General features: G+C 54.5%; 8 protein-coding genes and 1 non-coding gene across 9 annotated transcripts; 4 read left to right on the top strand and 5 right to left on the bottom strand.

Moving 5' to 3' along the window:
• Nucleotides 1-1,824: 1,824 nt before the first annotated feature.
• B0H18DRAFT_220658 (cytochrome b5) lies at nt 1,825-2,766 on the bottom strand. The gene is made up of 5 exons (XM_048037182.1): nt 2,400-2,766; nt 2,281-2,349; nt 2,166-2,226; nt 2,095-2,108; nt 1,825-2,045 (listed from the first exon to the last, which is right to left on the bottom strand). The coding sequence occupies exons 1-5, from the start codon at nt 2,683-2,685 to the stop codon at nt 1,978-1,980; spliced, it is 498 nt and encodes a 165-aa protein (XP_047895192.1). The 5' UTR covers nt 2,686-2,766; the 3' UTR covers nt 1,825-1,977.
• Nucleotides 2,767-4,333: 1,567 nt separating this feature from the next.
• B0H18DRAFT_220584 (sulfate transporter family-domain-containing protein) lies at nt 4,334-8,269 on the bottom strand. Its single transcript, XM_048037180.1, has 20 exons — nt 7,953-8,269; nt 7,807-7,888; nt 7,627-7,738; nt 7,489-7,564; nt 7,383-7,421; nt 7,151-7,323; nt 6,954-7,091; nt 6,841-6,898; nt 6,741-6,787; nt 6,598-6,685; nt 6,509-6,541; nt 6,352-6,452; nt 6,203-6,290; nt 6,062-6,150; nt 5,852-6,001; nt 5,494-5,796; nt 5,372-5,434; nt 5,215-5,319; nt 4,727-5,158; nt 4,334-4,671 (listed from the first exon to the last, which is right to left on the bottom strand). The coding sequence occupies exons 1-20, from the start codon at nt 8,021-8,023 to the stop codon at nt 4,619-4,621; spliced, it is 2,301 nt and encodes a 766-aa protein (XP_047895191.1). The 5' UTR covers nt 8,024-8,269; the 3' UTR covers nt 4,334-4,618.
• On the bottom strand, nt 7,854-9,182 carry B0H18DRAFT_220586 (uncharacterized protein). Its single transcript, XM_048037181.1, has 3 exons — nt 8,952-9,182; nt 7,953-8,883; nt 7,854-7,888 (listed from the first exon to the last, which is right to left on the bottom strand). Exons 1-2 carry the CDS (start codon nt 9,089-9,091, stop codon nt 8,046-8,048), a joined length of 978 nt encoding a protein of 325 aa, XP_047895190.1. The 5' UTR covers nt 9,092-9,182; the 3' UTR covers nt 7,854-7,888; nt 7,953-8,045.
• Nucleotides 9,183-12,918: 3,736 nt separating this feature from the next.
• Nucleotides 12,919-13,986, bottom strand: B0H18DRAFT_220559 (uncharacterized protein). Its single transcript, XM_048037179.1, has 3 exons — nt 13,937-13,986; nt 13,406-13,858; nt 12,919-13,323 (listed from the first exon to the last, which is right to left on the bottom strand). Exons 2-3 carry the CDS (start codon nt 13,733-13,735, stop codon nt 13,030-13,032), a joined length of 624 nt encoding a protein of 207 aa, XP_047895189.1. The 5' UTR covers nt 13,736-13,858; nt 13,937-13,986; the 3' UTR covers nt 12,919-13,029.
• Nucleotides 13,987-14,150: 164 nt separating this feature from the next.
• On the top strand, nt 14,151-15,712 carry B0H18DRAFT_220499 (GINS complex Sld5 component). The gene is made up of 6 exons (XM_048037178.1): nt 14,151-14,548; nt 14,878-15,012; nt 15,079-15,161; nt 15,216-15,319; nt 15,378-15,450; nt 15,506-15,712. The coding sequence occupies exons 1-6, from the start codon at nt 14,273-14,275 to the stop codon at nt 15,600-15,602; spliced, it is 768 nt and encodes a 255-aa protein (XP_047895188.1). The 5' UTR covers nt 14,151-14,272; the 3' UTR covers nt 15,603-15,712.
• Nucleotides 15,713-16,067: 355 nt separating this feature from the next.
• Nucleotides 16,068-16,628, bottom strand: B0H18DRAFT_833220 (histone-fold-containing protein; the record flags this gene model as incomplete). Its single annotated transcript, XM_048039423.1, has 3 exons — nt 16,068-16,200; nt 16,272-16,504; nt 16,593-16,628. Coding segments are annotated over 3 exons (402 nt in total), but the record flags the coding sequence as incomplete, so codon positions are not given.
• A 193-nt stretch (nt 16,629-16,821) lies between these two features.
• Nucleotides 16,822-16,916, top strand: B0H18DRAFT_t74. Its single transcript has one exon. It is a non-coding gene; the product is annotated as a tRNA-Gly (tRNA).
• Nucleotides 16,917-17,368: 452 nt separating this feature from the next.
• On the top strand, nt 17,369-18,485 carry B0H18DRAFT_997868 (uncharacterized protein). The gene is made up of 3 exons (XM_048045475.1): nt 17,369-17,618; nt 17,667-18,017; nt 18,085-18,485. Exons 1-3 carry the CDS (start codon nt 17,410-17,412, stop codon nt 18,164-18,166), a joined length of 642 nt encoding a protein of 213 aa, XP_047895186.1. The 5' UTR covers nt 17,369-17,409; the 3' UTR covers nt 18,167-18,485.
• Nucleotides 18,486-18,754: 269 nt separating this feature from the next.
• Nucleotides 18,755-20,652, top strand: B0H18DRAFT_1117528 (P-loop containing nucleoside triphosphate hydrolase protein; the record flags this gene model as incomplete). Its single annotated transcript, XM_048033602.1, has 7 exons — nt 18,755-19,028; nt 19,184-19,424; nt 19,477-19,581; nt 19,634-19,770; nt 19,824-19,852; nt 19,904-20,168; nt 20,231-20,652. The coding sequence occupies 7 exons, from the start codon at nt 18,755-18,757 to the stop codon at nt 20,650-20,652; spliced, it is 1,473 nt and encodes a 490-aa protein (XP_047895185.1).
• Nucleotides 20,653-20,763: the final 111 nt, after the last annotated feature.

Here is a 20,763-nt window from a genome sequence, read left to right as displayed (position 1 = left end):
AGTGGACGAACACCCGACCGGTGCGAAGGTGTTCTTGTGGATTCGGAGAGATCCACCCGTGCGCTACGCGGCAGAGTCAATTGTGCCTCTGCGCGGGATATGAGTCTGAGACATTTGTGCTGAAGATCGTTCATTGAGGCATTTTCTGAACGACTATGCCCGACTCGGGCCTTCAAGAAGCTTCAAGAACTTGAGAAGCTGAGAAGCGGGCCACCCCAGCGCCAAGTCCACGCTGTTGGATTACAGACTGCAACACATCAGGATATATGAAAAACATGTGCCCCAGTGCCGCAGACACAGGAATACATTATCATGAGAAGTTGTGCCTAGGGATGAGAATCGAAGACATGGATGATATCGGTGAACTCACAACCCGTCGGCCGGACGATACACAATGCCTGGACTCACACTGGTTTACCGCGAGCATCCCATAAGGGTCAAATCAACGCACTGATGCGCACAGCCCAAATGCCTCAACACGGGAGGTACCTGCATGTTGGTCAATTACCCGAAGGCTCCGATAGAAGGACAGTCTATGAGCCACCTCGAGATCATACGATCCTGATTGTTGTGTCCACCCACCGGATACATTGTCACCTCGAAAGTGAGGATTCCGTACGAGAACGTGCAGTTTTGGTCGTGTCTGTCTTCTAGTACTTAGCAGTGGATAGCGACCCTCACTTTGATCCAGCAGCGTCAGGGGATCGCACGCTAGCGGAGAGTCCTGGGTACCGACGGTCTGGGTCAGGCAGGAGCGGTGCGGTGGTAGACCGGCTTCAATACAATGTTGGAGCAACCTCCGAAATCCACGCCTCTGATAGCATCCAAGAGAACACAAATCAGGCAACCAGAGCAACCAGGTCGACGATCTGAGAGCGGGCCCATTATGGAAGCGGTTATGTTGGTCGTGCCAGACCGCACGTGTCAGGACAATCGAGAAACATATAAAAGAGGCGTTCAATGACCGTATCTCTCCAGTCCCAGACTACCCAACACACCTCACAAGCACATCACCGCCTCACAGCACTACTCTCAAAATGTTCACCGTGAGTAACACTCGTAGCACGCCGACCCATTGAGTGAAACGCTCACCTTGGTATATCTAGAACGTCGCTGTCCCCGTCAACGCGGCCAACTGCGGCCTCAGCAGCTGCAGCTGCGGCGAAGCGTACGTCTCACCGTTGCGTTCATCACGTATTGTGTGCTTATATCCTTAAAGTTGCCAGTGCAAGCCTACCGAGTGCAAGTGCTGAACGCCTTGCCGTTCGATCCTGTCGCACCAGCCGTTCCGTTACCCCTCTGCGACACACAGTAGGGATACACGCACGGCAGTTACTGCACTGTGCTTCATGTAAAACATCTGCAATGGGAACGAGGCATTAGCAGTCGTAACGTCACTGACATGAGAACCACCGTGAGCGAGTGCAGCTGTGCATGCCAGGAAGGCCAAAGCTCGTTTCCCTTACCATGCCTCGTACTACGCACATCAAGATCACTCCATTCTTCCAATCTAATACCTTGCGCTAACCATCGTTTTGATCAGTGGATCATCTGTGGAGACTCGCCAGATACCGACAATGATTCCGAATCTAGAAGACTTCAAAATGCGTATTAGGCCGGCGGTATATCTAGAATATTGTTGAATGGATCGCCTCGCTACGTACCACAGCATGGGATTACAGTGGGCTACTATCGCCAAGTGCAGGGCTAAGGCATCCGATGACGAGTTGGAGGAGAATATTGATGTATCTGGGGGTCGACCCTTGGTACGTCAAACTCGGAGTCTGAAACGTACTGTTGTCCTGTGGTGTACGTCAGAGTAGACAACAGCACGGATTATCTGACTGACAGAGCCCTTCGGGGCGCAAGTCGCCAGAACTTCATGCCCGCTATGCACGCACAGATAACAACATTTGACATCCAGCAGTCAAATATTCTTACATGGTCTCAGCTGTTACCTACTGATGGGCGTGAGACCTAGACCGTATCATTCTCAACAAGGCTGCCACAGATGATGTACTTGTTGGCGAAGTGGTCCATCCAGCCTGTGATGTCTGTCAGAGTAGCTGCATACACATGCGGATATAGACACACCTCGCATGTTGTCACTGTTGGTCGATCATATGTCAGTGTGCTTCCGCAAGTAGTCAGTCACAGCAACGTACAGGTCCTCGGGAGTGAGATCATCCAGCTTGTCCAGTGGTTGATCGACCGGGGTCAGCATGTCTGCGGCAGACTCTAGTGAGCGAGAGCAGCCATGAGCATAAGAGCCATGCATACCGAGGTCAAAAGACTGCTTCGCCATGCCACGGGATGCGTCGCGACCTGCAAAGTTGGCGTACATGCCCTCTGCCATAGGATGAGTGCACTGCCATCAGCTGAACGTAAGGACAACGTACGAGGCCCGTAGAAGTTACGCCCAGCCGTCACATCGTACACAACGCCGTTGATCGCGAGCAGAATGCGCTTTCCCTCCTCTCCGTTGAATGGCTCGAGAGTCTTCGGCGTGTATGTCTTGAACAAGAGTGTGGGAGGGTGCGACTTGGGCATCCACGAGTAGCCGCCTTTGAACTCATGCGGGATGCTCTTTGGCAGAGAGTTGGACGGGAACAGAATGCGCTGCACGGCGTAGAGGATGTACAACAACAGAGCAGTGTTCACGGGGGTACCGAGGTCAAAAGCCATGATAGCGAGCGGTATGAGTGCTGCGACAGAGCTGCGAGCGCGCGCTCCGATGCGGGTCAGTTCGCCGCCCCATTAGTGGTGTCACTGGGGAGGGGCAACGCCTGCAAGCTAGAATCTATTTGGTTATGTTTATCCAAAGTGGCTGCCTGGCCGAGAGTGGTCGGGAAAACAATACTACAAACGTTAGCTTCCACATCCTTATCTCCGGTACAAAAACGTGATCAATAGCATGTATTTAAGTACGAGAATGGTTTTGAAAGTTGTTTTTCGTGAAATCATATGTTTATCAGGGTACACCAACCCGAAACTAATACTCAACGTCCAGTTAGAGCCAAATTGAACTTTCCAAGACGTGCTGATGGCATTTATAAATGTTTTCGCCATAGGAAAGCAGCCACAAAAGTGCGTGCTTCGGTCTGCATTTATGATATAGCGAAGGGAGGCGAAACGCGCTGAGCGCGCGCCACAGACGCGATTGGGCGATCACGTGAGCGAGCACACCGTGCGCATTGTCGCGTCTCCATGGCCCTCTGCTCGCTGCACCACTTCATAAAGACATTGTGGGTGGTCTGTTTATATCTTCATATGTTTCCAGCAATGACCAAGTTTTTTTTGAGATCCAATACATAATATAATTGGACACTGGACAATTTCCGAAGGCCATTACCCTCCGTATACCATCGAATTTTGACGTGCTGCGCTCTCTTCAGCCCTCGAGACTCATATGGCTGTCAAAGGATATTATAAAGCTTGTACAGGCCCAAGCGCAAGCACAAATCAGCTGCACAAGAAGCAGCAAGAGTACAAGCCTGAGGTCCGTGTTCATGGATGTGATGTTCGACGACGACTGCCATGTGCATGTGTGGTGTGCAGCTCACGCATTTGACGACAGTGGACATGAGTCAGCACAATGAAAGCATCAGGCAGAGCACAACATCACAGTCGCTCGTCAGAAAGTAACCAAGGCTACTGCAAAACAACAGAAGAAGGACAAACATAGCACGTACCAATAAACTCCGAGCTGTCGAACTGATCGTCAATCCGGAACACCTAGGCAAGCTGAAGAGAGATGAGCTTGAGCAGCAGCTCCAGGTTTACCGACTTGACGATCCGGTACTAAGACTATCGCTATCATCGCTGAGAAAGGCGAAGGCGAAGAAGACAAAGTATTGTCCGAGGTGAACAAGGCGATCCAGCGAGCGCAAGATCACCAGTCGGCTGCCGTGCATTCAGATGCATCAGATCCGATTACTACAGATGCCTGTGGCCAGATGCACGCACCGCAAATCAACGCTGTCGAGCTATCCAGTAGGGGTCCAGGGAACTCAAGCTCGAGATTCGGGGGTTTCGACAATGAATCTGACATGAAATCGTGAGCTATTATACAATTACACTAGTCCACACCTATAGACAATAGTACCTTAATATTTGCATCATAATTGGGGGGTGTAACAGGCTTTCAGAAGGCAAGGACGCGATCGAAGGAGGAGAACGATGTCTGCCCACGATTGCTGTGGCGCGTCGCTGACTAAGCAGCCATGCGCGCTATAGGCCTTGCCCCTCCCCAGTGTCACGCCTCCAGGGAGACCGCGCAAGCCTTGCTACGGTCGTACGATTGTCACGAAGTCGTGTTTCAGTTATATCAGGAGTAGAAAGTAGCCATTTCTTGCAGACGGGTGCATGGTGTGTGTAAGATAAGTTCATAGACTAGGTGCGTGTGTAGTGTCCAGGAACGACGACATCTATATAGCCGACTCGAAGTCGTGGTGTCTATGATGGTCCTTAAGAGGGTACTAGTGTTACAGGCTGTGTCACATCAATGGTTGAGTCGTACATGGTCGTATGGGTGGCAAATGAGTCAATCGAGACTCCAAGTCTATAGGTATCGATACATGAAGCGTAAGGTCGTTACATCTCATAGCGCTTTTCGTGCTCACTGCCGGGTGGCGAGCGCAGCAATGAGGATATCGTAGTCGAGTTTTGCGGCTGCACGAGAATATTTAGACATTGTAGCCTGTCGAGAAAACGGGGAGGCACGTACCTTTGAGTACCAGTCTCGTGAACTCCCTCGCCAGCTTGGGCTGCTCCTCTCCCAGCCGATGCAGATCTTCGGTACTGAGCTTCCAGAGAACCGCTTGCCGTTCCACAACGCAAGTCGCGTTGCGAGACAAGCCAGTCAATGCCGAAAGCTCGCCGGCCAATGTCCCAGGCACCATGGACTCCTCCGTGGGACGCGTGTGCTCCCCGAACTGATACGTCGCTCTGAGCACGCCGGACTCAACGATGTAAAGCCCGTCGGAATCGTCTCCTTGTCTCCAGAGCACCGTGCTTTCTGCTGGGCAGACGCGTTCGAGGTACCGGATCAGCGGTGCGAAGTCGTCCCGGTCGACGCGCCCGTATGAGGAAAACACCTTCACGAGGGTGTTGTAAGGTTCTGGTGCGTCTGCCACCTCTGCCTCTGGTGGCGAGTGATCTGAAATCAGAGATAAGCCGGAAGCATTCTGAGCACAAGTCGTCTGAAGGACCTACCTCGAGCAATGGTCCGCCATCCGGCTTCGATCAACTGCATGTTTCTCGGCGTCGCTGCGACAGCTTCCTCGAATGCAAGACTTGAAGCTTCTCGACCAGGTAACACTGCACAGATAATCAATACAGCGGCATAGCTGCGGTGCAAGCTACGACGTACCAACTGCATGCGTCTCTGTCTTTTGGCTGCTGAACCACGTCCTCAAATAGACGTTCTCCGTCCCTACCGAGCCGTATATCAGACATTTTCAGACCAACAACCACAGGGGACTGAGCACTCACACTCCAGCGCGTCATTGAACGTCGCAAACAACTCGACGCCCTCCATCTCCAGCAGGTCCACGTTTCCCAACGACCGCCCGACGTTAGAGTCGAGTGAGAACCCGCAGAGCACGAGCACGATGCGCCGTGAAGCGAGCAGCCGCTGAATGCGAACGAACGCCTCGGCGGCGGACATATCGACACCAGGGACGAGCGTCAGGTCGAGAATGAGGAACCGCATGGGGCTGCGCTGCCATGTGGGGCCCTCGACGAGCGTCCGGATCGTCTCCTCGACGTGCGTGATCGTGCCAAAGAATAGGAAACCTGATGCAATGCGATGTTAGTGCGTTAGCGGAGAACGGAGGAAGACGTGTGGTACCTTGCAACCGAACAATGGTCGTCTGCTTGGAAACCTCGCGGATGTAGGCTCGGTGTGCGCCTGGTCGTCGTACGGTGGACATAACTGTCTCGCCCGTATGCAGCGTCCGGATGCTCTTCCGTTGCGAGCTCTGCACCACGAAGAACACACCTAACGGCACGTGAGTGTCAGCCCGTCATGCCGAAGTCTACTTGGTCGGAACAAACGTACAGCTGACAACGATACCAAATATGACGCCAATCACGAAGTCCCACACGGTCATGCAGATCATGATACTCGCGATCGTGATATACTCCATCCTATATGTCGCTCAGCACTTGAAGGCCTTTTGTAGAGGAGGAGCATACTCACCGGCTAACGCGATGTCTAGTATCCCACAGCGCCTCCTTGACCAAGTCAATGCCCAACACGAAGATGAGGGCACCGACCAATAGCACCGCTACATTCATTCACGAATCAGCTACACACAACCTCTTTGTTACGAGACATCTGATACGCACGAATATAGGCGATGGGACCAGTTCCAATCACGAGCAAGACCGCCGTAGCGGCGGCGAGCATGAAGCCGGAGATACGCGTCGTACCACCCACTCGATAGAATCTATTGTCTATCGTCAGCATGAAGTCCGCACAGCACAGTACTTCAAGGTGACTCACAATAGTGTGTTCACGTACACCAGATAGTTGGGACTGCCATATGCACGTGAGCACGCGCATAAAGGTGAGGGCAGTTGAGCGATACACACACAGTGCCCAGCACACCCGCGAGGAGGTTGGAGTAACCATGAGCAACCAATTCCTTGTTCGTGTCCACGTCGTGATCCAGTGACACAGCTAGATGACGCAGTCGTCAATACTGCGTTTGCCGTGAATACACATCGCTACGAACCAAGCGCAGGCACGTTGAGAGGCGGGTGCAGAATGTTGAAGAAAAGCCTGATCGAACGTAGTGTTAGAGGTGCGAAAGACGTCTACGACACAACACATACAATGCGAGTTGCGTCGGCAGAGTGGCCCAGAAGGCATCCCAACGAATAGCTCTGAAGTCTGCGAAGATGGGATCAGTTTGATTTCAACATTCTAATCCCGAAGTGTAACGCACCGAACAACGTATAGAAGTGGTACCACGGTTCATGCGACGTCCCCATGTCGAAGAGCCAACCATGCTCCCTGAGAACACCCAGATCCAAATGGGCAGCGGCGACCACAATGTAGAAAATCACCGGCACCGCAAGGAAATCTGACAAAGCAGCCATTCAGATTATTTGAGAAAAATCCTGGCCGTACCATCTAACTCACACATCGGAAATATGAGCTGGTGCTCATACTTGTGCGTGATCACCCGCAGGACGAACGCCAACGCGAGCGCAGGCGCCCACAGCAGGACGTTACGGGCCGTGAAGAAGACATACGTCAGTGCCTCCAGCGAGAAGTCGAAGTCTTCCTCCGGCATGCCCGTGCATACGGTGAACCTAGACATCCACACCAATCAAATGAGCGAAGACACAAGGGTAGAACGCACGTGACTCACCCTGTGATCACCAGAAAGACACCGACACCGCCAATGCAGCTGTCCGCGTTGACGTGAATAATATATTCTACGCGGGTGCCAGAACAAGAGCATAGGTGTGACTTACCCGACCAGGATGTGTCGTGGAAAGAAGCCGATCAGCGAACCGAGTCTGAGCGCGCCAAGGAGGAAGAAGGTCAGCCCTGCGCGAAGTCACCCCGTATAAGTCGCCATTCAGCCGTGTTCAGCAAACCAAGCAACTGACCTGTCAGGATGGACGAGAACGCGAACGCTAAAATAGTCGTCGCCAGGATCGCACGAGGATGACCCTCGCCAATGTCTTCTGCGATGCTGTTCGCGAGAATGTGGAAGAAGGGCTGTGGAGAGTAGGATGGGTCATAGCATGCTCGCCCGTGACGCGTCCATGACACCGGACTGGACTCACCACGACCTCAATCATCATACTGCCATTCGCCCCCGCGAAGCCACTCCCTCCGGCGGAGTAAATCAACTGCGCGATGATCGCCCTGAAATGTCCCGTCAACACGACTGCCAATCCCCGCCCATAGCAGCGAACACGCGGGTACGCACGAGACGAAGAACATCGACACCCCGGTGCCGCCGAGTCCCGCAAAGACCCCCGCCGCTGGGAATATGATCATGCCATCTGGACGTAAGGAAGCCTCAGAGCGAGCCAACGTGATCGTGAAATACGTACGCACAGGAGACGCCGTCGAGGATATTGAGCAACGTGCCCAGGAGCACCGCCGGCAACGACTGCACGGCTGTCACTGCAGTGTCCTTCGCCGCGTGTAGGGTAAGGTGCGACGCAGGTGGGCGGCATAGTAGGGACAGCAGCCGGTTCGCACGTTCCTTGCCCTCGGCCTTGGGAACGTAGGTTCGGCCGTTGCCTGGGTGGGCGGCCTCCAGGTCTACCAGCAGGGGTGTCGTTTCAGAAAGCGTGTTAGATCTGTCGGCCTGTGCGGCGTCGGCGAAGGAGAGTACAGGAGACAAGGCAGATCTCGTTGGGGGATGGTCCAAAGGTACGTCACTAGCAGGATCTGTGGGTACTGTGCGCAGACGTCCGTGAGGATGTTCTAGGGTCGGTGTCGGTGTCGACGAGCCGCTAGGTGACTCCTCGTGAGTCTGTCGAGCTAGCAGTAGTGATAGACCTGACGGGCCCTGGCGTCCGCGGGGAGTGGCAGCACCAGATGGCGTTGAGTCGATCGTCGTGGTGGATGCAGTGAGATCTGTAAAGCTGTCGGTGGACTGGTTGGAGGGGACAAGAGAGACCACCGAACCGGTCTGTGGCGGTATCCCCGCAGAGACCGCCCCCGGTGTGGTGTCGACATCCGGGAATATGAACGCATCTTCCGAGTGAGGCGTGGCGCTCGTAGTGCGGAGGGGTATACTGGAGATGTGCATGGTACTGTCTCGAATGGCGTCCTGAGTATGGAGTCCCGCATTACGAGGCCGGGAAGACTTTGAGCTTGACGACACAAAACTTCTCGGCTGTAATAGACTTGCCACAAGAAGTCAAACAGCTGATCACGCAAAAAGATGAGGATTATGTATGGGGGAGGTTCTTACCCGGCTCGTGCTACAGGAGACGCGCCCATTCGCAACCCGTCGTGAACAAACGGTGATCCTGCGTCATTTCCGGCTGCGTGCCTCGCTTCTGGTGCTGTTTCACCCAGAGGTGAGTCCGGCGATGGTCGAGGAATCGACATTTGCTCGCGAGAGCACAGATCAGCTCGCACTTATTCTGCAAAGAAAAATGCTGCCAAACAGGGGTGGAGGGAGAGAGGACTGGCCCATCGAGCACCGGGCTAGGGACAAGCGACATTCCCGGATAAGTATTGATGCAAAAGGTGAACGATCCCGTGACCCCTGTATTCTCTGTCTGACGCGTGGCGTCACGCGTTGGACGCCACGCCTTACTCGAGTAAGTACTACTGTAAAGGAGCAGGTTATCATCGTTCATCAGCCTTATACAAGCATACGCCTCACCTCTGGTTTCATGGATATCGTAAATGCGTTGGTACTGCGGTCGAGCGTGTACTTATCCCCAAAAATTACCAGCCACAGCTAGAACTTACACAACAAGCGCCGGAATGGCTAACATCACCGTTGTTGTGTTCAAGTTAGCCCGTAAGACAATCATCAGCGATAGTATGAGCTCAGTGATAAAAGTGCATGTATACCAAGCGTATCAGAGCTGCTTATTCACTTCGTTGTCAATACTTCGATCTTCAGCTTGAAGTTTCGGTGATGCTGAAGCGCCGCACTCGGAGGCTGCGAACCGCTCTCGATCTGATGAGGGTCTGCATTGCCTTGGGCCTTGGGACTTTAGTGACACTCTCACTTGCCAAAAAATCTGATCAGATGCACCTACTAGCTCACAATCCCAATATGACACCTACGTTATGAAGTTGAGGGGAACTGCACGGAAAAGTTGAATGGTGTAGCTGTGGATAACGTGAAGATAATCAGCTAAGTAATAGATGGAGGGTATCCCTATTGTTATACCATCTATTTGAGACGTCATTTCCGCAACGAAAGCAGGACGGTGGCAAGCGACATCCGGCGAGTCGGAGGCTTTCGACGTCTGATTACGGCCTTGTTTCGGACGCGTGATATGAAGCGCACTGGCAGAGGATCTAGTAGATACGAAGGTATCAATAAAAACGCACGCACGGCAAGATAGCAATTATTTGACCCATATACAACCATTTATACATGCATATACGCGGCATAGCCGCATGTATGCGTGTTACAACTAGTACTGTTTGCATGCGCATACAGTCAAGAGTACAGGTCTTCTTTGACAACCACCGGAGAGTGCCGTAGCGGGAGTAGACCTCAGAGTGATCATGAGTAGTCCCTCAGCCGACGACCTGAGCTAGAGCCTAGGAAGAGGGTACATGTACTAGGGGAAGATCGGGACGCGTTCATGATCGCGCGGTGACCTTAAAATTCGATTGAGCACGTGAGCGTGTTCTGGGTGCTCAATATACATGATGCCCCAAGGCTGGCACTGACTTCTGACGTCAAAGGAGAGTTTCGTGTCTCTATTTCAGGCGTCGAAGGCGTATGTATACTCGATAACCTGAGCTGAGTTGACTGTCAGGGAACGGAGCATAATAATGAGTAACATACAGCTATTCCGGAACTATGGCGTACTGCCAGTGTACTGTATCGATAGCGCGATTGCGTCCTTCCAACCCACGGAAAAAATAGTGCATTGAAACTCTTTGCTGGCGTCTGAAGCCCTGACTAAGACGTAGTTCATAGTTGCGCCTGTGGCGTCGCTCACCCACTAACAGCCAAAGGAACAGGATTTTCATGCACGGCTATGTAGGATTGCTGCTACGCCTAGCCAAATCTGTGCTGTAAATACAGAAGACCTACAAACGCGAGTATTTCCCAGTGTACAGGGAAGAAGAACTAATCGTCGTAAGGCAGCCTGCGCCGCCGGGGGGACGACATGGCAGGCATAGGAGGAGTTTGTGGGCAGCATCCCGGGCCCGTGCCCAGCAGCGAGCAACAGCTGTCAATTTCAGACCGAGAAATGGCGCAATCCCCTCACGATAAGGATGTCCAGGCGAGTCAGCCTCACCCTCGTCGCCTCGTGAAACAGCTCTGGCCTCCGAAGTACAACGGCGTCGCGCTATCCGGGAAACCCATGCTGATGAAGGGCACCGCGCGCAGCGTGGTCCGTGCTTCTCGCAGCGCTCTGATCATCGATAGCGCAGAATGCACGAGCTGATGCGGCCAGATCAAGCACAAGGGCTGAGCTCGAAATGGCGGACAATAGGTGCGGCTGACTGTTTGTCAGGACCAAACATGGACCCACACGGAGGTGTATAAGGAGCGGGGGTGGACGCCATTTCGTCCCCCATCCCCTTGCCTTCCGACCACCATGTTGGATGCGCCCTAGCCTGCTATCTGCTCCCATCCTCCGGTCGGCTTTCGCGGCCATCCTGGTCCGAGTCGACCCCGACTACGATGCGCCACACCTTCAGTTGAGGGTCGGGTCCAAGGCACCGGCAGCCTAAGTACGTTCAGTTGTCAATGCAGGTGGTCGGCGAGCTTATCAACATGCCCCGCACCGTCCTAAGCTCCTCCCATTTGCCATGCGCATGACGCCACACTTGTGCGACCATCAGTGTGTGGCCATCCTAGGTGTCAGCCACAAAGTAAGTCGGCGTCGAGGCTCATAACGTAGACGTGACTGACCGCAGTGACAGATATTGTGCGTCAAGACTGTGTGCTTCAAGACCTGTGATCAATATGCGTGCCTCAAGACTATGCGACTTATGACCGACCTATGCGAAAACAAATCCCTCACGGGTTCAACGATTTATGCCAGACGACGGCTCAAAGTCCCGCAAGGGCACACCCGTACGTTGCACAATTGGTGATGGGACCGTCCAGTCTACCGTCGTCCGCACGATAGCGGCGACGTAGGCCCGGCTACTCGCGTCGTCGGTAGCCGGAAGCAGCTGTACTGCAGACGTGCACCAAGGGTCAGGAGTGTCGCGAATACGCGCCTCCGCAGGGACACGGTGCATGGACTCTGTACGGGGACCGTTCCGCCGTTGACTGGTCCGAGACCCGACGCGTCGTCGGTAGACCACGAGGCTAGCCAGTTGTGGCGTGCGGGTGGGACGACGTGGCTCAGGTGAGCTTCCACTGTCACCGCGGCTCCGGGCATTGGCTGACTCTCGTTGCAGGCCACGTCCCGACGTCGAGGATTGAAATGATCCACGGCGAGCGCATTCAAACCCTCTACCGCCCATTGGGCACAAACCAACCCTGGTATGTCGTATTTGCGCGAACGGGTCCAGCCTCCGGTGTGAGGTGGTCCATGCTGTGGCACGGGCTTCCGGAGGCACCGTACCGACGACGCCGTGCATCAGCGGAGACGGGGCATTGCGCTCACTGTCGACGAGATTATGCCGGGTCACTATGTCGAACATGTACGGGGACGTCCTCGCCGCCGGTGCACGCCCGCTTCGTCGGACTACCGTTGCTGGCTAGCGCATGACGGTACTGGAGGAGGGGCGTCGCTCGTCAAATGACATGGAGCGGCGCTCCTGGCGAGGGTGCAATGTGAGTCTTCGTCGCGGAGCAGCGGTAGACGATCGCTGACCTTTTTTCTCGCAGGACTGCCCGAGCGAAAGATCTCCGGAATCCGGATACAAACCCTCGATTGCCCCAAACGGGCGGAAGACATCCCTGGTACGTCGTTTGTGCGCGAAAGGGTCCAGCCTCTGGCGCGAGGTGGCCTGCCGATGTGGCGGGCTGCCAGAGGCACCGTACCGTTGACGTGGAGCACCGATGGCAGCACGGCAGACAGATTGCCTGCAGTCGGCCAGCCCGTCATCATGGTACGGGGACGTCCCTGCCGGCAGTGGACGCTCGCATCATCGGGCTACTGCATCGTGCTAGCGCACGCACGTACCAGGAAGAGGGGCGTCGCTGCAAAAGACAAAAAATTAAAATGAGCGACGTCCCTGGCGAAGGTGTAACGTAAGTAATTGTCGTGATCATTAGAGAGCGTCTCTGACCTTTTCGTAGGAACACCCAAGCCAAACCTCAAGCCGTAGATACAGTCACCCATCACTCATACTTCTCACCGCTACTCCCCTCCGACACCCACGTACTACGCTCGTCTGTTTTCAGACGCCGTCGGAGGTCCTGATCCGACGACCGACGGCACGGGGGTTTTTAGTGGGTATGGCAAGCGGACCAGAGCACCACCACCACCAAGACTTGACGATGATGCATTGGTGCGATGACGGTCCTGAGTCCCACACTGTTCTCTCTCGCGAGAGTTCGTGCGTAAATGCATTTTCCCCCGGGAGGAAACGAGGCTCCGTCTCGTTGCAGTCCGCTGTCGGGCCCTCCACTCAAAAAAAAAAAAAGATCGCGCGCAAGCGCAATCGAACAGCCTTGCCTTATGGGAAGAGAGATGATCAGATTCGTGTGCTCACGACGATGTAAGTGGATCGTGACGTTGCACGTACTGTTATACTGACCACTGTACGTAAATCCAGTGTTGAACGTTGAAATCGGTGAGCTGATGTCCATTTGCACGTTCCGCGCTGCAGTATAGATTTAGATTGAAGTTGCTTTGGTAGATTTCCGTCGACAGAAGTACGCATCCTGCAAGTGTCTGCCATTGATGTTGGGTCCCTGGCGAGGCAATTCGTAGTTCGGGTGCGGTTCCGTGCAGCCTGTTTCGGTGTCGTACTGTGTTCGCGTTCAGATCTACGGTGTAATACGTACGCACGAGACATGTAGATGAGCTTGTAGTTGACCCAGGAGATGAACATCTCCGCATGCTCCGTTGACCGACATCCAAACATATAGGGGCAATAATATTACCCACCGTGTCGCGAATGTCGAGGGCTGCACTGTCCGAATGGTTACATTCAGCCCGTCTGACCTCCTCCACAGCAGACCCACGATATTCAATGGTGTGTCTGATACTGAATGGATCAATGTGAGGATGTCCCAGGAGATGGCGTGAGGACTCGCGGGGCCTTGTGCATCGTGGATTCACGTACGTGTGTCTTAGCCTGAGTGGGTTTACACTCTACCTCGAGCATGAGTGGAGGTTCCGTAGCATACGCATGCATCATTTAAGTGCGACATTGGCACGGCGAGGACAAGGAGATACCGGACACTTGCCGGACACGAAGTCACTCGGAGGACGATCGCGAGCGCTTGTCGCAGGCGCGACTGTTTAGGGCAGGTCAAGACGCGCCACCGCCCTTCGCAAGCGTCGCGGTCTCACTTCGCGCGCACTTACTCAACACTTACTCCACTGCGACTTCACAAATCGCTGGATATCTCCAGGTTCCTTGTCGCTAAAACGACCTGAAACGCAACCACCTATCACGATGGCCAATTGGCTAGACGATCCCGACCTCGCGCTCAACGGGCCACGCGCAGGACCATCCTTCATCGAGCGTGCGCGACACGCACCAGATGACGACGACTACCCCATCCCTGACAACTTTGGGAGACCAGATCCGAACTTGCTCGGACTGGAAGAGGAAGAAGAGACGCCATTCCAGCAACTCATCCGGCATTGGATGAACGAACGCCAGGCGCCTGACATATTGCCCGGCCAGGAGATGTTGCTCGGAAGGATATTGGATCATGTTAGGAAACAGGTGAGAGATCTCTGTACCGCTCGTCTGGAAGGGAACTTTGATGTGCCTGTGGAGGTGCGGACGTGGTACGATTGTGGTGCGCGCGACGTGGTGTGGTCATTGCGCGTAGTGTCCCGCTACGCATCGCATAGCACGTGAAGGTGACCGCTGCTGAGGGCACACCCTAACGCATACTGTGGGTGGTCCGCACGTTTCAGATAGCGAGTGGTCTGAGACTTCTGCCGTCGCACCTGAGCGGGGGCCGACGCTCCGAACGCTGTCCCCTTACGGATCCACGCATTTACGCTCTGCTTCCCGAAGAACGGCCAGCTGACAACACCTAGTTTTAGTCCGACGATGTGCAGCTCCTCCGCGCGGATCCCGACTCTTCCGAGGACGAACACTTTCGCATCATGTTAGTCCAAACGGAGATCGAGCGCGTCAAGTTTGTCGTGCGGTCATACATCCGGACGCGTCTCTACAAGGTGGGCCCTTCCTCTTGACGTGCTGCCGCGACAAAGCTGAACATTGACCCTTGCGTGGAAGTGTAGATTGAGAAGTACGCGCGCTGGATAAGCGCCACTCCAGAAGTGCACGAGAAGTTGTCGAAGGCCGAGCTAGACCATGCGAGGAGGTACGAGAGACGTAGTTGACCGCGCTGCATTTGGTTAATCGTTTCCCCTCGAAGATTCGCGCGATTGATGGAGTACCACTTCAACCAGTCCGTTTTGCAAAGTCTTCCGCCACAGCAGCGTTCGCTGGAGGACGAGATGGCTTTCATGCCACCCATGAGTGCGCTGGCTGCTTCTCATTTCCTCTCTGTGCTGACCGTTGACCGTGTGTACCTCAGTTCCGGAACCTGACAAGCTCCGACCTGTCTTCGTGCGCGCCCGCCAGGAATGTCCCCCGGTGCGACTACCAGAGTATGTTAGTTATCGCTCATCTGTGTACCCCGGCGCTCATGTGGTTCATCGACAGTGGTACATCGATTGCAATGGAGAAGGGGCGAATATCTTTGACGCCCTTCTACGTCGTAGAGCAGTTACTCTTGCGAGGGGAAGTAGAATTGGTATGATCCGTGTACCACGGCAGATTACACGTCATGTTGTTCGCTCTCTGTTGGGTGTCGCGCTATCCATGCTATGTTCAGACGTTCAGACTCTCCGACGCGTTGATCCACCGATACCACCAAATGTCAATATTATGTACAGAGTCCATGCTAATCCCACACATTGTACAGTACAGAAATACAGAGCAGAGTTCCGTCTCGCTTTCGTTGACCCTACGCACGCGTCTAGCCCTCCCAATCGTCATCGTCGTACTCGTCCCTGCGCGCGGGGCCCGCCTCACCACCCGTGCCCTCTTCGTCCTCCATCTCCCGGTCCTCGTCCATCTCCTTCTCCTTCACCGCTTTCTTCTTCCTCGCGCGCCGCTTCACTTGGCCGCCCTCTCCTTCCTCCTTGGCCTCGCCCTTCTTTCGCCGCCGCCGCGGGGCTGCACCCTCCTCGCCATCCGCACCAGCGGCGCGCTTCCCCTTCCCACCGCGGCGTTTCCTCCCGGACTCGGTCACGTCGACGTCGAGGTCAACGGTCCCGCCAGCAGAGGGGTCGGGGACGCCCTCGACGATCTCCTTGAGGAAGTCGAGCATATCGACAGTCTCGACGGCGTGCTTTCTGGGAGCCGACGCGTGTGTTCAGCGGCCACAAACGAGGATGGCGGTATAGGCCTTGAAGGCGGGACTCACAGATGATACGCCTCTACTCTCTTCGACCCCCGCTCCGCAGTGACCTTGCTCGCCTCCTCGATGATCATGGCGAGGAAGAGTTCGAGTGCTTTCGCTGATCGGGGTGCAAGGATGAGCAGCCCTTCAATAAGGCGTCCTGTACGCTTGAGACGCGACTCACAGATGACTATGGGCGTGGCCTGCGCGACCTTTCCGACCTCTTCGTCCTTCTGCATGATGCGCTTGATCCGCGCCTGCAGGACAGAACGTCAGGCATTGTCCGTGAAGGCGCATGGATGCCGGTCATGATTAGGGGTAGGATGCGGTGCGCTGAGGACGTACGACCGGGAATTTGGTGGTTTTGTTCTTGTTCTTCATCTTGGGCGCCGTGGTGGGCTAGTGTGCCTCCTTGTAGGAGGGGGGTGAGGGGATGGGAGAGTCCTGACGGTCACGGTAAGATCGAACAGCCACTGGGGGTAGCAAGTCCGCCTTTCGAGATCAAAGATACAGAAGTCTATGTTTGTCAGAGTATTTAAAGATGTATATATAAACCATGTTTGTGCAACGTATAACACTGTTGGTGAAACGGTATCATGCTTGCCTTCCACGGTCACGTAATCATAACTACGTAAGCAAGCGGCGTGGGTTCGACTCCCGCACAGTGTATATCAGTGTGGAATTGGAGCGCAAGCTTCTTTTTCATTTATTGACCTACACAGTGGACAAATCACCTTGTGAGCAGGTTTTCATGGCGCCAGGAGCGAGTTTATAAGACTCAGCGTGAGGGGCGCTAAGTAACACACCAGGAAATGCACTTGCCTTGTAAGGGTTAATATTCCCTGTGTTTGAAAGTCCGAAATGGTAGTATCTATCTATGTTCTTGCTATGTTCGGATACTTTCGCTATGCACCGTCTCTTTGCTTTCGACGTGAGGACTTCTAACTTTGCGGCTAAATCAATACTTGCTCTTCTGTCAGTAGACGCGTCGCACAGAGTGGTTTGTACACTGTGCTAATCACTTATTACGCAGCAACGCGAGATATTTGACTTATAAGTGCCAAAATGTGATAATCATATGTTCTAAGTACACCTTTGCCCAATCATAACTTATGCAGTCAAGAGCGCGCACATCTTCTTCCAGGACTATCACCTTCTGTTTATGTTTTTGAACATGGGTGTCGAGCGGATTGCCAGACCTTTGCCCAAACGACGCAGGCTGGTCTCAGCACAATCCAGCGCGAAAGACGCGTCGACTTTGACGGCGCCGGCGGAGCAACACCTTGATCTGGTCGGCGATGGCGTTCCTGTTTGCGTTTCCTGCCACAGAAGCTTCGCCAGACGAGTGAGCGAAATTGTACGCTGTGCGAGGTCAGCAATTTACATTGCATACATCGTTGCTACTGATTGTCGCCGCAGATGTCGGGCCACAACGTGTCTTGTCTGCTCGCGGGCATGCAGCGCGCCGCCGCTGTCTCTGCCCCCGACGCCTGCTCTCACTCGCTCGTCTACCCCGTCCCCGTCGCCTTTTCCATCACCGCGACGTCCTGCGCTCGCGTTGAGTACGAATTCGCGAACAGCAAACGCGCTGCTAAACCCTGCGTCTGACCACGCGACGACCGGAAAACGCCGCAAGCCACTCCAGTGGGACACCGATGAAGACGAACAACAAAGCTCGTTGTCGGACCACGAGAAGGCCCCAAAGGAAACGGCTTTGCGTGGATGTGGAAGGATCGTCTGTCGCAACTGTTGCTACGAGAATACCATGAGGTGCGTGTGCCATTACTTGAGTTCTGCCTCACCTGACGGACCACGCCTGTCGCGACTGTTGGAGCAGTGCCAGTACGACGTGCTACGATTGTCTAAACCATCCATACAACCCGCCAACGCAGCAGGTCGACGCTCGTGGCTCCCACTGAAAGTCTTCCTCGTCCTACGCATGTCGTTCTCGGGTTTCCACACGAAAGCGACATCACTCTTCCTTGCTTCATCATCACGACACATCATCAAATCTACATGGACTCAAGGTTTAAACGTTTACTCCTGACTCGACTTTCATCTCCACTGGCAATTCACATCTATTCTTGCTCTCACTGTTCCAGCATGCTGTAATCTAGCTCTCAATGTCATCGGAATCTCGAACGCGATGACTGACCATGCTGGGCGGTTGCCCTGTGGTTCTGCGCTATGTTCTAGGGTCCATTTGGGGCCCGAGAAGCTCAACTAACCGCACAGGTCGGGGTTTCTGCCATCTGGGATTGGCAGAACACGTGTCACTGCGGTACCGACGCCGGTGTCATTGTCAATCACCTCGAGATGCGGTCGAGGATAGATAGGGCTGCTGTGGCGCTCGACGCCATGCACTCTGACAGGGTGAACCTGTGGTGAAACGCATCCAGTCGTACTTCCGTATCAGGTCGGTGTGGTCCATCAGCACCCTATATAAACAGACCGGGGCCAACGTCCTGCGGTGTGCCGTCTTCCTGGCCACTCCTCCATTCCTCACCATGAGCGACAACGATGGTTCGTGTGACAGTGATGGCAGCCCGTCGAATGCGCTGGATAACATCGACGGCAGGGTGTCCTTGCGCCTCCCTCCGATCGGCATGTCGTTGCTTTATCCCCATCTTCCGTCCTCATCTGCTTTGCAGCGGGGCACGAGGTTGTTGTTGACGGGGGGAATCGTTGAAGCGTATCGCCGACTGTTGATGTTCGTGGCGAGGTCGGTCGTGGATCGGGTTTTCGTTACGGCAACATTCGCTGAGGAAGATCCTGTGTACAGTGCGTTGGTGGTTTCCCTCGAACACTGTCTGTCTAGTGTTTAACGAGAGTACAGACTGGCTACTACACTGGCTTTCCTGTCGGCCGGTGTGGCGTACGTTACTTTGTCGTGCACGATGCAACGAAATGACTTGGGCTTTCCACTCTGTATACAGGGCAGGCGAGGGACATCGAAGTGACCACCCGGCACTATGGTTTGGAAGCGAACAACTCCCCGCACCCCTGGCTTCCTCCTAGGGAAGACCAGCGAGACACCAGCAAGGCGATGTCATACCTTCCTCGACTAGACAAGACGTACCACATGTGGTACAAGCGGCGGTTCATGCTGGTCAGCCGCCAAGTCAGTCCGGCATCGCCGTCGGGGTTGTCTAATAAGTCGGAGTACTTGCAAATACGGTATGTCGTCCTAGGCATAGTTCCTAGCGTTGCGCGTTGACTTCTGGTGCAGGATCCTTGCCTTCAACCATCGAATTCTGGGTGAGCTGTTGGAGGAAGCTCGAGCTGAGTATAAAGCGGCTAAGGAGAACGTGATATCGGTATGGGCGTCGAACAAGTGGGTAGTGCTGCCTGCGCTTTGAAATATGAAGCTGACATCTGGCCTGAAGCATGAACCACTGGATCAACATTACTGCTAACCCCAAGCGCGCGCTAAATACCGTTATTTTGGATCCCGGAGTGAAGGAAAGGCTATTGGAAGACGCGCGTGACTTCTTGAACAGTCAGCCGTGGTATGCTGCAAGAGGTCGGTGCGCCGCATTGGTCTAGCGAGGTTATCACTGACCCCATGCGTTACAGGTATTCCTTTCCGCCGAGGATATCTCCTTGTGAGTAGGGATAGACAATCTGTGGGTGTACGAAGCTGATATATTACATAGCATGGCGCTCCGGGCTCTGGGAAGTCTTCCACCATCCAAAGCATAGCAGGAGAACTGGGGCTTGATGTATACATCGTCAGCCTGTCCCGTACAGGGCTGGACGACAACTCCCTCTACGAGCTCATCGGCGGGTTACCCAAGAGGTGCATCGCGCTCATGGAAGACATCGACGCTGCCTTCAAACAAGGAATCGCGCGGAACCTCGACGTCCCGAAGGATAAGGACGGCGCCACCCCGAGCACGCTCCGCCCGCAGAGCCCGAACGGTTTATCGGGGGCGTAACCTTGAGCGGCTTGCTCAATGCGCTCGACGGGATCGGTGCGCAAGAAGGCCGCATAGTGTTCGCCACGACGAACAACTTCTCTGCCCTCGATCCTGCGTTGCGACGTGCAGGCCGCATGGACGAGCACATCGAGTTCACGCACGCCAGCAAGTACCAGGCGCAGGAGCTCTTCAAACGCTTCTACGCGCCGGCTGGCGGTGCAAAGGTACCTGCAGGTCATTGGACCTCGGAGAAGGTGCTTCAGAATGGAAGTCGGTCTCGGTCGCTATCAGCAGTGGACGATGCTGAGAAGAATGTGGCAGAGCTTGCGGCGCGATTCTCGGAGATTATTCCTGATCGGGAGTTCTCGATGGCCAGTTTGCAGGGCTACCTGATGAGGTATAAGGTTCGACCACAAGATGCTGTCCACGATGCGCCCGAATGGGTGGAACAAGAACTGGGCGGCAAAGATAGAAAGAGGTGCTAGTCGGATGAGCTCGAGAACCACTGTGCAACGTCGTTTGGTGTATTTGTACGAACACGAGCCTCAAGTAGAAACATGCGTCCCGAGAACTCCTACTCAACGCATGATGGCCGA

The sequence above is a fragment of the Fomitopsis serialis genome (genome assembly GCF_022376445.1).
Source record: "Fomitopsis serialis strain Sig1Antser10 chromosome Unknown B0H18scaffold_21, whole genome shotgun sequence".
Classification (NCBI taxonomy): domain Eukaryota; kingdom Fungi; phylum Basidiomycota; class Agaricomycetes; order Polyporales; family Fomitopsidaceae; genus Fomitopsis; species Fomitopsis serialis.
The sequence above is the reverse complement of the archived record's forward strand: the minus strand, read 5'-3'. Positions and strand labels throughout refer to the sequence as shown.